Consider the following 16,841-nt stretch of genomic DNA (forward strand, 5'->3'; position numbering starts at 1 on the left):
CTTCATCAACAAAAAAAAAGTTTAAAAAAAAAAAAAGGCACAAGACTGAAATGATGATGTATCATCAGAAGAAAAAAATAATTTGACACTCTCTACTTCCTCACGATGTTGTGTCCATGTATGACAGAACCAGCTCCATACCACAGTGCTATCATAACAGGAGAGTCTCCTTCGGACTATTCCACACATCATCTCCACACTAGTAGAACTTAAAACAGACAAAGGACAAGAATCAAAGAAACAAAACACCCGCTCAATGCTGTCAAAACCCACTTTATAGTAACAAGAATATAATGTAGTACTGATGTTAAAAGAGGATTTCTTATTTCCTCCAAAGGCAGAAATATTAGCAAAAAGGTCACTGGGTAGGTTCTATGTAAAGTGACTGACAACAATGCAGCCACCTCTCAAATCCACAAGTGACCTTGACCTTACAGCGACAAGCACTTTAAAATGATAGTAGTAGTTTTATCTACTAAGTCTCTTCATACAGAATTAACCATGGGCACTACACTAAACACAATACAGTGGTTTGTTCAGTTCATGAACATCCTGAGTTTCTAATGCCTTACATTGCATTGCACACCTAAATGCTGTATTTCAGTGCAACACTACTAGATTATAAAAAGCTTTAGGCACAATGCTAACATACATTTCAACTGTCCTCAGCATAGTGACAGCATTAAAACAAGGTAAATATTTAATCAAGTAAGTGCACTTCTTTTGCAATGCAAGAAATTCTTGCATTACAAAATTTTACTCGCTATCCAGCACTTTGACAGTAATGCATATTTTCAGTCATAAAATAAACATTTAAAGATCAAATTCTACCTTCATATACAAACACCTAATTTTTACCAACTTTGAAGGAATGATGGGCGCTACTGTGCTCAAAAGCGTGCAATTTCTGAATCCATTTTTTCTCCTAAGACGCATGTAGTAAAAATACAATTAAAGCTGTTTTTTATTTTGCCACGAAATTTCTCTGTACTTAGCAAAATAAATAAGGAATGCGGAGAACAAACTGTTCTCAGGTACTAAAGAAGAGTAAGCTACCATTAGTTTGAAATAAAATACATTATTAGCAAGCGAGACTTGTAATGACAGTTGTAATCCTTCAGAACCTTTTTCCTTCAAGTCATTTTAAAAACATCCCTTTAAAAAATAAATTTTCATTAAAAGGTTCACATGTATTTCCCTCTCAACACATAAAACGGATAAGCATTTTAAGAAAAGCTCATGTTTGAATAACTTCCATGCTTGCGCACTTTAAAGAAAACATTTAGATAATCTTTATGTTACATAATTCAGAGAAAATAAAATAATAAAATAAAATAATGTTCAATAATAAAGTCAGTAAAAATACTTTCATTTATGTACACTTACTGCAATCTCTCTACAGGCCGACATGGATATCCCTGTACCTTCAATTTGCTTCAGTGCATACTCCTTTTCATCTTTTCTGTACACACACAAAAAAAAAAAAAAAAAAAAACAAACAGAGAGAGGAATATTTTTAGCTCTGACTTATATTACACCAATCAATACAAGTATAATGATTTATTTTAATTTGGTCTGGATCAAGAAGCTGAAAAGCTGATTTTTTAATGCATAAATTACACTTCGATATTAAAGACAAGTTTCCTTTTAATACAGACTTCAAAAATTCCAAACAAAAACTCTCACATAAAGAAACTTTGTTAACCTATATCCATTTCTCTCTGAAACCATACAGATAACTGCAAATATGTCTACAGAGAATTTTGGAGGACACTTTTCCCAAAATTCCAGGATTACTACCATGAAAAAGCTGCACAGTTGTATCCCATGCCTGGAAAACTCTCCTAGAAAGGTTTTTACCTGAGTTTATCACCTATTGTCAATCCACTTTTACTTCTGAAAAGCTATTATTTTAAACTAATTATACTTATCACATAAGCGCTGGCTACTGACAGACCCCTACTCAGGATATGAAACTGTGTGCTCTGAAGTACAAAGCCAGAGAATGTGAAAATGTTCAGCCCATACACATTCTTTTAAATAATCACAGTTTGAAGTGATTTAGAGGGAAGACCAACAGAACAAGAAAATGAAGTAGTATCTCGAAGCCCTTGCAGTACAACATAACCAGCTTACTGCCCACGGTAAGGTTTTGCAGGACTCGGCTATCACTGATAAATGTTGATAAGCACCACTACCCACAGTGCTGATGCACTTCTGCAGACTCACCAGTTGCAATTCAACAACCCACAAGCCCCCATCCCAATTCCCTATGGCATTTCTGGTAGACTTCAGTTTCCCCTTCTTCCAGTCCCAAACCATTTCGTTTCACTACGCTGAAAAATTAACTTGAATTCATTTCAGCCTCTCTGGCTTTTGACTCCTGGCCTGTCTCCTGCCCAACTCCAGCCTCTTCCCCATCCTCCTCCAGACCCCCGATCTCTGAAATTCATGGGATGAGAGGTGGATGAGTGGAGGAATGTGGGGAAAGTATGAGATTGACCAGAAATTATAACTGCCTACACTTATTAGTAACTACAGGTGATCATTATTCTCAGTAATTATCAGTAGCAGCTGAACCCACAATGCATATCTATAGTTAACATAATGCTTGGCTTCCATTTTGCACTATGGTTTTTGAAGAAAAAAAATGAAAGAAAAATTCCAGATGTATTCTGACTACATACGAAAACTCTGTGCGCTGCAAGTTTTGCAAAAAGTGAATCCACCTTTGAAGTAGGAGTCACTCGGCAGCTATTCCAACCAGGAAACCTGAGTTCTGGTGCTGCACCTTAATTCAGAAATAGTTGTTATTCCTCTCTCAAACAAGCACTTGCATGAAATCTTTGGAAATCTTTGAAAAGATATTGCCTCTAAATCAAAAAACAGAGAAATTCAGTTTAATGGAATTACAATCTGCTTTATTTCATGCAGGGTGTTTCAGTGTGTTTGGGATTTGGTGCGACATTGATCCCTAAGGAAGCAAGACCAAGCCTATTATGCTACAGGCTTGAAGGACCTCTTTCTCCAGATAGGTTTGGAGTAACAGAAGATACTTCTGCAGCTGAAACTAAAGGAATGGGTTACTTTGAGGTGACCTAAATGATTTTGGAACTGCCAAAGAGAGAAACACATTCTCATTCTGCACAGAATTTCCATGGAGAAACAGGAAGGACGGCAACTTACAACATGCCTTGAAACTAACCCCAAAATATTCACCCATTCAGATACTTAGATGCAAATCTTAACAACAAACACACATGACAAACAAACATAACAAGATTGGACCCCCTCTTCTAAAACAAACTTTTATTCCTCTATGCTAATTAAAATGAAATAGCCTCATATCACAGTATTTTAAACATATAACTTTTGAATCTGTACTTGGTGGGGGAGGGGAAACACCCCAAACTTTTCAAGGGCAAAAGAAAGCCCAAGAAGTTAACATTACTAAAATTAGGCCAAATACTGCATTAACAGCTCATAAGAGCTGTTTACCAAGTACACTTTCAGGAGTAACTTCAGAAGTGGACACGTCTGCTTCCTAAGCAGAAGGATTCATCAGGATCTACTGACATGGTAATTCAAACTCCTTCCTTGCTCCCCACTGAGCAGCCCTTTATTTTCCTGAATTAGTCATTTACAATAACTTGGCTCAAAATGCAGATGCAGAACCAAGAAATGTGTACCTTTACAGGTTATAAGGTCCTACCTTATCTCACAGAAATTGCTTTTGATTTCATTAATTAGTCCAAATTTTAAACAGTAAATAATAAATGCCCATCCCCTCTGACACACAGTTCTGATATCTATGCAGAAGATTTACATAAACTGCCAAGTATTAACTCCGTAACTCAGACCGCGTACTAAGACCGTGAAGACAAAATTATATTGTCTGCAGGACCAAAACCAACTCCGGACATTTAAAATTGGTCATGGCTTTTAAACTATGGTCGTGTTTAAACTACGCAGTACAGAACAATCCCATGCACACATATCAGCTTGAATCCCAAACCAATGTAGTCACTACAGCACTGCCGTATACCCTTCTTTTGGCACGTCTACTTAACTGGGCACACCACCCCACTAGTACGGCTACCCTTGAACTAGTTCTACACATGCAAGCATTGCATTCAGTTACTCAGACCTTCACAGATTGAAGGTCACTGCAGAAACTGGCCACGCTGTTTGGCACACGTTGCCTTCAACAGCATTGCTTAACACCACTGCCACCGCGAGTCTGTCATCACTTCGCAGTCAGCCACTCTACGTAGGATTTTAAGATACAAACGAGAAATTATGAGAGATGTTTAAAAAAAATAAACAACCCAATAACTTAAGGTATTATAGCATGTGGGAGAAGAAGGCAATCTTACTGAGCTGCAAACACGATACTTCTAGGATGCTGGGTTTTGTGAACATTGAGCAAAAATGGGGCTAATTAAATACTTACCTAAAATAAATGGGTATCAAGGATAAAGAACTCCAAAGATACCGTACCCTAGATCTCACAAAACGTTTTTTTACCAACAGCTTCAGAACCACAAACATAGCCTCCTTTAAACACATCAATACCATTTACTTGCTTTGGCAGAAATGCAAGTCTATATGAATACTTTTCCAAAATTAACTGTTCTTATTACGCAAACATAATAGCTGTTTAAAGCACCTTCCAAAAGATCTCCACCAAGTGGTATTTTAACTAATAATATTACCCATTCAACAGTGATCTTGAGATAATTTTAGAAAGAAAGAAATATATTAAAAACTTCAATATTGAGTCAGCCAATGCAATCTGATGAAATACATAATTCTGGTTACTCAATAAAATGGTATTAAATGGCCAAAGGAAAAAAGAAATAGGTACTTTATTAGCTATTTCCCCACTTCTAAGAATTCAATAAATAATGTCAAATGGCATGTGTGATAGGTAAGTATACTGTTCAACTCCCTAAAGACCTATGCTCTTACAAAACACTTGAGGCAGGGAGAAGTATTTCTACTTCGTGTTGAATATACAGAAAAACTCTAGTGAACTCTGAACACATTTCAAGAACTTGTACAGAATTATACAGCAGGGAATTTTTCATAAATCCTTTTCTGACAGATCCTATATCAGTACATTTGTCACTAGAGAGTGGAGCAAGCGTGATTAAGTTTAAAAACCAAACCTGAACAACAACAAACTACACAGCTCTGGTACGAGGCAGAAGGCACCCACGCTAGGGATAGCCAAGCAGAAGCAAGGTCTTTGTAATCATTATAATCTGCTCCACAGAAATATTGGCCTGGGAGCAGGCCAACCGACTTGAAGGTCCTGCTGTAGGGGGGGTTGTCTGAGGGCAGGGAGCAAGTGGCGAAGACCCAGGTTCCATCAAACAGCTTCTATTAAACAGCCACCCCAGGCTAACGGCGGCAATGTGCTCACTGAATCTGAGCGAAAAACATAGCAAAACAGTACTGAAAGGGGAAGTCTATTCCTTAGAGGCTGTGACTTAACGATTTTCATTAAAGCTTTTCAAAATTGATGCAGAAGAATTTGCCTGATAAAACAAGTACCACACCACACCACCACCAGGCTTCTCCACGCTTCAAGTTCCCTTATCCAAAACTAGAGGCAAAGATTAAAATCAACATTGTTTCTAGTTCTAGAATCATTACAATTCATGCTATTTTAAGAGGGATTAACTTTTTACAAAAATGAAACTGCTAATATGAGATATCCCCATCCTGAAAACTTCCTGACTATATTTCAGATTGCCATAGGCAGCATCCAAATGCAAGGGTCCTCACGCCTACCAGCAATAATCGAGAACATCCCTCTGTTATTAAAATCCGTACCAGTGTAAGGCTGTTACTTGGTCTTTCAGATTAAGCTTTTCTCCCTCACCAATAGCTAACTCATTCTGCAATCCTTAACGTTAAAGTTAACATTTTAATTTGTACACTGCAAAGCAAAATTCTGTCCTCTTGCCCCCAAAAATTTTACTCAGCTGGCTTATGTTCAACTGCAGTATTCAATGCAGAAAATGAAAATAGATTACTACTACTTCTGGGCAACACTTTCAGTTTCCATTTTCCAAATGCTCTGAAAAGAATAAAGTACCAAATTTCCTTTAGAAGGGTGCAGTTCAGAAGACTTAGAATAATTAAAACATTTCAAAGGAGTTAAACTGTCTTAACTATTGCAATTTTTCTTCAGAGTGCTCCCATCATATGAGAAACTACTTTACAAACAAGCCAATGGAAAACTAGAAACAACTTGCCCAAGACCATAAGAAAAATAGCAGGATTTTAAAATAGCACATGGTTCAAACTATTGTTTTATCCCTATTATTCAAATTTTTAAACTTTTAATGATGGTCCCTCTTGAATTCACAGATAATTCAACATACATCTGAACTTCAGAATTAATTATACACATCAAGGAACTGGCTTGAAAGACTGCAATCACACTGAAGCTACAACTGTGACTATCACATCAGTTAATACAGATATTAACATTACAGTATATACTAATAATAACTTTCTTAAATTAAGTGCACAATATCATAAATAAAAAATAAATAATAATTAAAGTGTACATTTTCTTAAACAAGTGAAGTGCATCATAAAAACATTCCAAGACCTACCTAGAAAAACCTAATAGAAAACAACAATTCACCCTTGTAATCAACACTAATGGAATTAAAACATTTGTGACTTTGTAGGACAAAGCCTAGGAACACTATGGAGTTCAGTGTCCTTCAAACACAGTACTGCCCAGAACGCGACATTCATGCAGATATCTTGTTACGCTCTAATCACTTAATTGCTGCCATACAGCATAAAGTTCATCACTCAGCAGGAGATCACCAACAAGTTACAAACTCTGCCCCCCCCCGCCAAGATAAAGCAAAACCATGACACTGAAGTGCACCCAGAAGTTAACTGAAAAACCCTCCATGGTATCTGGAACATGGCAGCAAAGCCACTAAATCAATCACATCCAGCACTGGTTACCTTATGCAAGCTGCTCACTGATGTAACTCTATACATAGCACATGGCCATGGCCCTTTACAAAGGTAATAGCACCAGGAGAAGTGTCTACGATTGACCGGAAAAAGGGACCTAATCCTTCCCAAAAAGTGACGGGTCCTTTTGCTTTACTGTTTTTTATGCATATAGAAATAGGCACCAAGCCAAAAGAATTAGAAGATCAAAAAATCCACACATGGTGTCACTAGGGTACATGCTCTTCAACAGACTAGGAAAGTAATTTTCTTTTATCATTATCCTCAAACTGTATCAAGCCTTATCCAGTCAGCAGCTCAGCCAGCAGCTCAGCCAGCTCCTTTTCATCCATGCCAACAACCAGCCACAAATGACAGAAGCTGAGCATCTACAGGTTGATCTTAATTTATTTCTAGAGAACAGTACACATGCTGAATTTCAATGCATATATATTAGTTCATTTTTAAACCTACGTAAGAAACTCAAAACATGAAACAGTAAGGATAGTAAGCAGAAATTTAAAAGAACTCTGTGACCACATCAGTCCTTTAAAAGGTTTGTCTTTCTTCACCTTCAAGGGCAGCTGCCTGCTGCTCTGCTAAAAATGTTCACAGCAGCTACAGGTTGTTCCTACAGCCCAGTCCCAGACAAGTTCAATATGACAGGGATACTCGAGTTATATTTCGCTGGTTCTGGCCATGAAAAGAATGGACGAAGCCAGCAGACTTTTACCTCATTCCACTACGGTGAGAAGTTCACCATTTCGGTAATGTCTGTGGACTGGGTAGCTGGCCTGCCTGCTGACGCATCCCTCGGAAGTTTGGTGGGAACCGTCTCGGTGTTGCAAACAGAAGAGCACACGTGTGTAGGGCACGGGAAAGGACTTCTCATACAGAAAGAGCAGACACCTATGTCACCTCATCTGCTCGAATCTGGGCCTGGACTTTCCTCTTAGCGGCAGGGTGGGAAGCCAACCTCCCCAGCAGACAATGACTATACGATCTTTAAAAGTTCAGCTTCCATCTTGTCTGGAACAACATCTAAAAGTAAACTCGGGGAGTGAGAGCAAGGCAACAAACCTACACCAAACAGGACAGTCTTTACTATGCAATCTAAAAAGACCTAGAGTGAAAAGAGAATCTCCAAGGCTGATGCAGATACGCACAAGGAAAACACTTTTGGGAATGGAAACAATATGCTACATTTCGTACTGCATTTCTGAATCTTTTGCCTCACAAAGTCCTTATAATCTCAATTTTCAAAAAGCACCCTCAATGCTGCACAGCTCATTGGTATCACTGCTTGACAATACGCACTAAACTCTGCTGGGTCTCCCTCCAAATGTCCCAGACAACGCCAGCTACCTCAGCATAAACATACAATAACACCAGAAGGCAGCACTTCTCTTTATCTTCTGCTACCTCCAAGACTTGTAAGTCCACATAGGAAGCACATTCTAAAATTAAGTCTACTATAAATGTTTATAAATTGGCAGAGACATTCAAATACAGAGCAACTGATGACAACAATTAGCCTTTTTTTAAAAGTATCTGACTTTCATTACATATATTTGAGAAACACACAGCAGAACAGTTACACCAAGGTTAGCCTGCTGGAAAATCTGGCACATTCCAGCCATATAAAAGAGATCATATTAAAAGCACCACTGGCATCAGATTATGAAGAGACACTCAGTGTTATCACAGTACCCTATTAGAAATTGACCTATACCCAGATTTTGTTCTATTATCTATAGAATATCCCCAGACCTACCTCTAAAAACTGCTGTTGATATGGCTGCCCTTCTGTTTGTATATTCCTCTGTAAACCAGTCTATGAACTCAGGAGGAAATGTGCATGTTCAAGAACAAGGCAAGTTCTTAAAGTGATGTGAAGCTACTTGCCATTAAACACAACACCCCTATATTGTGTGATTCCAGAGTCTCACAAAAGATGCTAAATACCTATAAAGAAAACCCCAATCTTCACCTACCATAGGTGATGTGTTCTTTATGTATGAGATGACAGCGGATTAAAAAGACAAAACAGTGAATCTGAGCACTGATAAGATTTTCTGTTATAAAAAAATAAAAAATTCCTTTACTCAGCTATAATTTCACTAGACTGGGAGTGGGGAGTAGGGGTCTCACTATCAACATGAGGAGACGGGAACTGTTCCAGCACCATTACACATAACCTAACTATATCCTCTTCCCTTTTTTCCAGTAGTTTCTAATTCAGAAAATTAAAAGCAAATATTTGTAGCACAGATACCCTCTAACTGTTACCAACAGTTTCGGACTATTTCACAGTCACAACCACAAACAGATTTTTAAGATCTCTGTAATAACAGACCATTGGAAATCTTGCTAACCTTAATCTTATTAAAATTTAGCCTTTACACTATAACAATTAAACTTTGTATTTGTAAGGAAAGAGAGCACATCTTCAGTCACTGCCACCCTCACTCCAAATCTATTGATGAAGATTCACAGAGACCTCAACCAGCTACACAGTTGTTGCCATTGCTAAAATTAGACTGACTCCAAAATACCCTGAGTGACTGAGAACTGTGAATTTCATACGAGTAAGTTTATTTTATAACAGATTGGCATAAGCAGACTTGACAGCCTGTTTACAAAGGTAAAAACTGAAGTGTTCACATTAAACCTTGAAAGCTGTAAAATTATTCTGCTGCTCCAGGTAATTTCTTCCAGCAATTGCTATATTAAAGCAGGGGATAGAGCTGTACCTGACTTAGTTTCTTTATAGACAGGCTTGATTACAGATAATGAATAGATTTAGGAAATACCTCCCTTCCAGAAAGGATACTGCATGTGAGGATTTGTTACCTTAAAATAAGGAACAGCAGCAGCAAGGAGAAAAATACCTCTAAAATAAGGAGGAAACAAACTTTTCTTTATCAGTGAATTACGTACCAAGGCCACAGACACAGCATCCTTTAGACTAAGCCAAAACAGAATCTGCTGTTTGTTTCGTAAAATCACTTACAAGAATGTTTGCGACTAACTGTAAATGTCAAGAATATTAACTGTCTGTTTTCAGTAATTTTATAAGTATAGGTCTTAAAGCCATAGTGTAAAAAGATACCATTGCTACATAGTCCAGCTTCACGTGCATCATGTCTCTTTCTCTGTAGTGCTAAACCTGGCTAAATACAGCTTTCATAGGTGAGGAAATTACTACTAAATCACCAAATATTAGGAAGCCTGTATTTCTTTGGGGTCTTTTTGGCGAGAACCTGTTTGAAACACTGAATGCGGATTTTTTTCTAAATCATTATAATGCATTAGGTTCACCTATTGCAGAAGAAAAAAATACTGACTCTATGTAAGACTTATCAGAAGGACAATGGCCTAAAAGCCACAGTTACTCAGTTCTCCTTTTCCAGCTCATGACACAATCAAATGCGTCCTCTAAAGCACATAGAAAGCCCAGATTTATCAGAGACCTGTCACACAATTTCTGTTCTTGTTTTCCTTCAGACTTCCCAACTCAAATGATCTAGTGTGAAATCTTCACTTCTCTTAGCTAGACCTACACGAAAGCTTACTAGCATAGTGTGGATGTAATTCTTAGTTAGTGAACTATCCTTTAGGTACAAAAGCTGCCACCCAAATCATGAGAAAGAAGCAAGACCCAACATTCTGTATGGGCAGAGTGAGACAGAGCACATTTGTTACAGCTGGAAAGTTGCCCCAAGTTAAAAAAAAAACACCCTCACGAGAAGGTTTAAGGACCAGAATGAAATTCTACAAAGTCACCATGAGGTCTAATTTAATTCAGTCTGAAAGGGGAAAAAAAAAAAATCATCTTTGGTAATGGAGCATCTCCATGTTTTTTCCTCACTTCAACATCAGACGATTAGGATTTCACAAAGTTACAGATGTCTTTATTCCAGCCACTAAGAGAGTCTCGCTACTTCCCAACAACAAACAAGGTCTTTAGTCAGCGATCATCGTATCTGTTCCTGGAGAACATGAGCCATGTTCTGCTTCCTTTGAACTTTAAAACTGCCTGTCCCATAGTCAGAATAGGCTTCTCTTGTGCTCTTTCTGTAGCTTAAGAGCAGCACTTGGATAAAGTTTCACACTGACATTTTTTTCCCACCATTGAAATCATGCTAAAGGTAGAATAAATGGCATTTGACTTGTAACGGTCTTTTGGTTGTTCTGAACTGAAGGTCAAATTAATTCTGGTAATTTGTCTACCTCTGTTTCTCATTTGGAGCACGACAGAATTGGACAAAGGAATAACTGGTTATCCCGTACAATGACTGATTTTAATCAAAAGGTATGAACATAAAGCTAACTTTGAAGCCTACAATGCCCTTGAGAACTTGGCAGCAACTCATACAGGAACTCTGTTTCAGGAATAGACATATTTAAAGACACAGGCTGAAACCCACTGCCAGCTACACTAACAATAACACACCAAAGCAATAAACATGGCATATTTGAATGAGCAAGGTGTTAAATCTTAGTATGAATCTGTGATAATCCATGGAAGTATTAATACGGGCAAGAATTTTCTCTAAACACCTTTGCATTTGCAGAATACATAAGCCATAAAATAAGAAGCGTCTCTCTCAAAACAGTCTACTTAAGAGTCAAACAGTTAACCTCATGCCACTAGAATTTTATGCATGAGTGGCCTTTGTATCATCAGATCTCTTCAGGCTCTGGGACCCCTCAACACACCAAAGTGGTGGGAGGGTCAAGGACAATCACAGTCAGAGCAGAGTCCCAGCACTACCTGCGTGAATGCTTCCAAGTGCTCTAATAAAGATAGGCAAAGAAAGGAGGGACAGAAGAAGCAGAAAACCTGGCCACATAGAAAGGATTGACTCTTCCTGCAATTAATGCCCGAGCAAACCACATACGTTGCTTCAAAACAGCAAAACATACCTCTGGATGTAGCTTCCATTCCAGCAGATCTAGCTTCTGCCTCCAAGTCAATTGCCTATAACATTTATTTTCACTTGACTCTAAAAAGAAATCAATAGCATCTTCCACTTAAGTCAGCAGGGAATGAACAAAAAAATAATCATACCGCATGTGAGGCCCAGTTCACATGTTTAAACACATGTTTAAAGCCATACTGTTGGAGACTGTCCCCAGTTTGTATCTGTACTCTTATTTAGCCCAGAACCTTTATCCTTAAGCAAGCAAACCGACACTCCCAGCGCACACAGGAAGCTATACCTGTTGCTTTGTCTATTGGAAAGCCTGACCTCAGTGTCATTTCACCTACCAGATGAATGACCCTAGAATATTTCAAGATCATGAACTCTGTAGAAAATAGATGACAACTGAGAGAGAAACAAGCAGTTATGCATTAGCCTCATCTGAAAATATTTATTTAAAAACTGCTGATCCCAGGAGAGACAGAAGCAAACATGAATAATGCTCTACAGAGATCCACTATTCCAATAATCCCAGCTCCTCCAATCTTTCTCACAACCAGAAAAGTCAGTGCTGCTTTCCAATAAAGTTTAAAACAAGCAAATAAAACACACACACACAAAAACCCAAACCAACCACACACCAACCAAAAAACCCAACCCACACTTACAGACACCAATTTTGCAACAGTCAGTTAACACTATCTCTACAACATTCCTTCCCTTTCAGACAGTCTGACTAGATACACTAATATTTCATAAATTCCCAAAAAAATCCCACTGCTAAATGAAAGAATTGTGCTCCCACAGAAAAGTCTAAGAAAATATTAATAAGAAATTCAGATACGGAAGTGTAAGTTGATTTGAAGACTTTCACAGGATTTTGTTAGCAACAAAGTGTGATTAAAAAGGTTTCTGTGCTTTTTTTCCTTCTTGTATCTGTTGAAATAGCTGAAGTTCACAAGAGGTATAATAATTTCTAATATCATCACAACTAGCATTTTTATCTGTCAGTCATCTAACTTATAGTCAAGTGATCTATGTAAACCAAGTCCCCAGAGCTGGGAGGGCTTTTATAAACCTAAACTATTTTGATACATGACGCTCATAAGTCAAGTCAAAACAGTAAAGTTTTTGTATTTGCTACACAAGTAGAAACTGTTCTTCATTTCCTAAAGTCACATGCCGAGTTAGCCAAGTTATTCTAAAAGCAGTTGTCCTGGACCAGTTTCAGCATTCCTTCAGGCAAACACACTGTTACTGAAACAAATAAATCTTTTTTAAGTTCTAATACTTTGTTTCAGTAAAAAAGAATAAAAAATTGCAGCCTGTGTCAGTTCTCAAATGCCAGCAAAGAAGCTCAAGAAGCAACATATCAAAGGACAAGAAGCAGAATGTGAGAGCTGCCAATCACTTCTGCTAACGATCCCTTCCTCGATCATGTATGTAGACCATATATCATCTCCTGAACTGTACGTTACACAGCAGCGAGCCCATGCAAACAGAATCTTATTTCACAATGTAGAACTCAGCAGTTAAAAATAGAGGAGAAAGACCTGGGTCAGAAGGCATCTATGCAAATTATGAGCTTGATTAAGGCCACAGAAGAGGCAAACGCACCCTTTCAGTACACATTTTCAAAAGATATGGGAATATTGAACGTTACTAACAAACCTCTAGTGAAGTTTGCTTAGAACATTCCACAGAAATTCTGGTTACTTGTGCAAACACATCTGTGGCATTCTGAATCATGGCAATTTCCGGGACTTGGGTTTTTTTGTTGTTTTTTTGTTTTCTTTTTAAATCATGCATGATGTGAAAATACTCATCTTGAAAGTAAACTTATGAAAGAAACTTTACAACACTTCTAGCTACAATACAACAGATAAGATCGGATGACCCAGAAATACACCGACATATTCAATTTCTACATCAAGTAGTTCACATGAGAAGAATTTAGCTTCTGAGCTAGCCCCTGTTCTACCTTGCTTTCCACCCTCTTACCAGGTAGGGGGCAGAAAGAAATCTCTTCCCCCTTCAAACTCTTACTTCCTTTTCCTGCAGCACTATTGGAAAACTCTTAACCCCCTCACTCTGTAACAGGAAACTTCTTATCCTCTTCATCTCTAAAAAAAACACGACTAAATCTTGAGAGGTTTTCCTTCACAGCTTATTTTGAGCTAATTTATGCATGAGTCTTCCTCTGCAAGCTTGGTAAAAATCTTTATCCGTTCCTCTCTCAAACACAACCTCTTCTACATCTCATCACCCACACTCACCTCCTTTCTTCCTCAAGCTCCTACCACCACCACTACAATACCTTTGTATTTGCCATAGTAGCAAACGAAATACCGGCTGAATGCTATTTGCTTTCTGAAAGGCTAAGGGCTGTACAGCTCATTTCTGCACTTGGTTTCAGGGAGAGTAACAGAAGAAAGGAGAAAATAGCCATAGAAGAGACCATATGCAAGAGCCTGTAGGAAGCACTAAAAATTACTCATCACCACTTGCACTATCCTCTTGGGCAGGAAGCAAAGCCACGGTGTAGGTGCACTAGCAGCTCTCAGTAAGGCACAGTTATGAAATACTAACGATCTCTTCCTAGATTGGGTTTTTTTATTAGAATGCATTGCAGGCAACTAGTTAGACAGGTCTGGGTTAGTTCTGCTGCTCCCTCTCACACGTATTAAGAGCACTTAGTGGTAACAAGTATTTTCAGGATTTGCAGGTAGATCTAGTATATAGGTTTACTTAGCTATTGAGAGATGATAGCGAGGCATGAACACCTTCAGCCATTCTGCCTTCCTAAAGATAGTGAGTTTCATCAAGAAAAAAAAAATTATGAAAGTGAGAAGCAAAACACAGCTTTTCAGATACCATCATTGGTAGAGATTTTGCTGCAGAGAAAGGTAATTGTTCAGGATCAAATACATTGCTTTCTGACTTGGGTCAGTATTTCCGTGATTTAGCCTGTCACAGGATTACATTAGTAAACAGCAACTACAGCTGAAAACTCAAATTTCTTACATTCAAGACAATGTCAAAGAGAGGAAATAATAAGATGTAAATACATAAATTATTATAGACTCTTCAAATATCTTACAAGTATGAACTTGCATTGGTACATAACACTCCAGTTTCACATTCAAGACAGTATAATCCTTGCCACATCAATGAGTTGCCTCTCTCTTAACAGTAAACGTAACTGCAGTACACACCTGCCCATTCCCCTGTGATTTTACTGCCAACATTGATCATTTGTAGCATTTAGTCAACTTGAACGCAAGTTTCACTTCCCAACACACTTGTGCTATATGACTTCAGTAATTTAAGCTCTGCAGAATAACAATATGGGGAGAACAGTACGCAAATTATTGCTACACGAATACTGGTTTAAGAGAATAAGCAAATTACCTTTGCCTCTTCTACACTTGAAGTTTTCTACCACCACAGTGATCTCAGTCATAAGTACGACCAGAGGCAAACTCTGAACAACATAACGATATTAGCAGAAACCCCAACCACAGCAAGTCGCCCCAGGAGAAAGCCTGTTTTTCCAATAGAGCCATGCCTCACAGCATGCTATTTTTTCTCTCTTAATCAATATTCTTCCACTTCTGCTTCAAACAAATAAGATTCATCAAATAAAAAAAACTAAAACAAACAAAAGGTTACATGGTCAGGACCACAGCCAGCATTCCTCTGATTATACACTTGCCTTGGCTATGTACTTCATCTACCTTTCTCTTCCCATGCCCTAATTTTCACCTGACTCTTGTGTGGACTTGGATGCTGTAAGCACTTCAGATCCCTGTTAAGAACTTTACATTAATACTTCTGCACACCAGTATCAGTCCAAAGAGGAAAACAGACTCTCCTCTTTAGTCACAAGCTTACAGTATTCAAAAATGTAGGGGACGGTGAAAAGATTTCATTTGTCTCTCCCCTCCTATGCCCATATTTTATAGTGATGTTTTTGGACTTGCATCACTGTTGCCCAATTTCCAGAAAGGAATTCCATATTTGGCAGCTAAGGTGAAGCTCGTTTTGTACCAATTCTCTTGTTTGAGAGCTACAGATATATTAACAACAAAGTAATCTGAGAAGTTACAAATAGTGACTGACTTTTTTTTTTTTTTTTAAAAGTGTATTACTACATTAGCATATAAATCTACACACTTCATTCAGCTGATACACTGTACAGTACAGGGCAGCGCCAAACCTTTTATACTTGCCAAAGGATAAGGAGGGTCTGCCAGAGCAGCACCAGCTACTGAGCAGGTGGTGAGCCTGGCAGCTGCCCAGGGGACAACTCCTGGCTCTTCTGCTGCCATCATCTTGGAAGCTGATCACTCTATTTCCGTCATTCCCTCCGTAACAAGATGAAAAAGCACATACCTGCTTTTTAAGAGGTGTTTTGAAACACCTCTGTTTAAATACAGTTTAAAAATATTACCTACATAGTTACTTGGAAAGAAAAAAAAAAAAGTATGTTTGTAATTTTATTTTAATAATCTCTGTTGCCCAAACCCAGGTAGCGAGTCAAAGAAAAATAACATAGCCATAGCGTGACAGAAAGCAGCCAGCTCAATTGTTTGTTTAAAAGTAAGCAGAAGCAAGCAGCAATAACTAGAAAGGTTTTATTCACAGGAAGATTTCAGCTTTTGCAAGTGTTACATCGGCTGTGGCTGCTACAGAAGAACAGAGTGGCCTATTTTCTACTTTACTCATGCATCCCATTATTCCTTGCACGCTCCTGACTAACCAAGAGCAGTATCTTTTCAGCTTGCTGACTTGCCCAAACATCCTCTTGCAGGTGAGCTGACATCCTGGTGAAGGAACAGAAATACTTTGTAGGGGCCTGGACTGACCGGCTGATCTTTCCTGAAGAGTAAAGGGAAGTAATTCAGGGATATGCAACAA

The 16,841-nt window shown here is 38.2% G+C and overlaps 1 protein-coding gene across 6 annotated transcripts in view; it reads right to left on the reverse strand.

Moving 5' to 3' along the window:
• CDK19 (cyclin dependent kinase 19) overlaps nucleotides 1-16,841 on the reverse strand; it is a 127,299-nt gene that overhangs the window by 106,474 nt on the left and 3,984 nt on the right. For 5 of the 6 annotated variants that reach the window (XR_003926419.2, XR_003926420.2, XM_030035983.2 and 2 more), the window contains exon 2: nucleotides 1,387-1,462. The exons of the other annotated variant lie outside the window; for it this stretch is intronic. Coding sequence is in view for 3 of the 5 variants with exons in the window: in XM_030035983.2 (XP_029891843.1) it covers nucleotides 1,387-1,462 (76 nt within the window). In the remaining 2 variants the exon portion in view is untranslated. The remainder of the gene's footprint in view (nucleotides 1-1,386; nucleotides 1,463-16,841) is intronic. 6 annotated transcript variants of the gene reach the window in all.

Source organism: Aquila chrysaetos, chromosome 2, assembly GCF_900496995.4.
Source record: "Aquila chrysaetos chrysaetos chromosome 2, bAquChr1.4, whole genome shotgun sequence".
NCBI lineage: Eukaryota > Metazoa > Chordata > Aves > Accipitriformes > Accipitridae > Aquila > Aquila chrysaetos.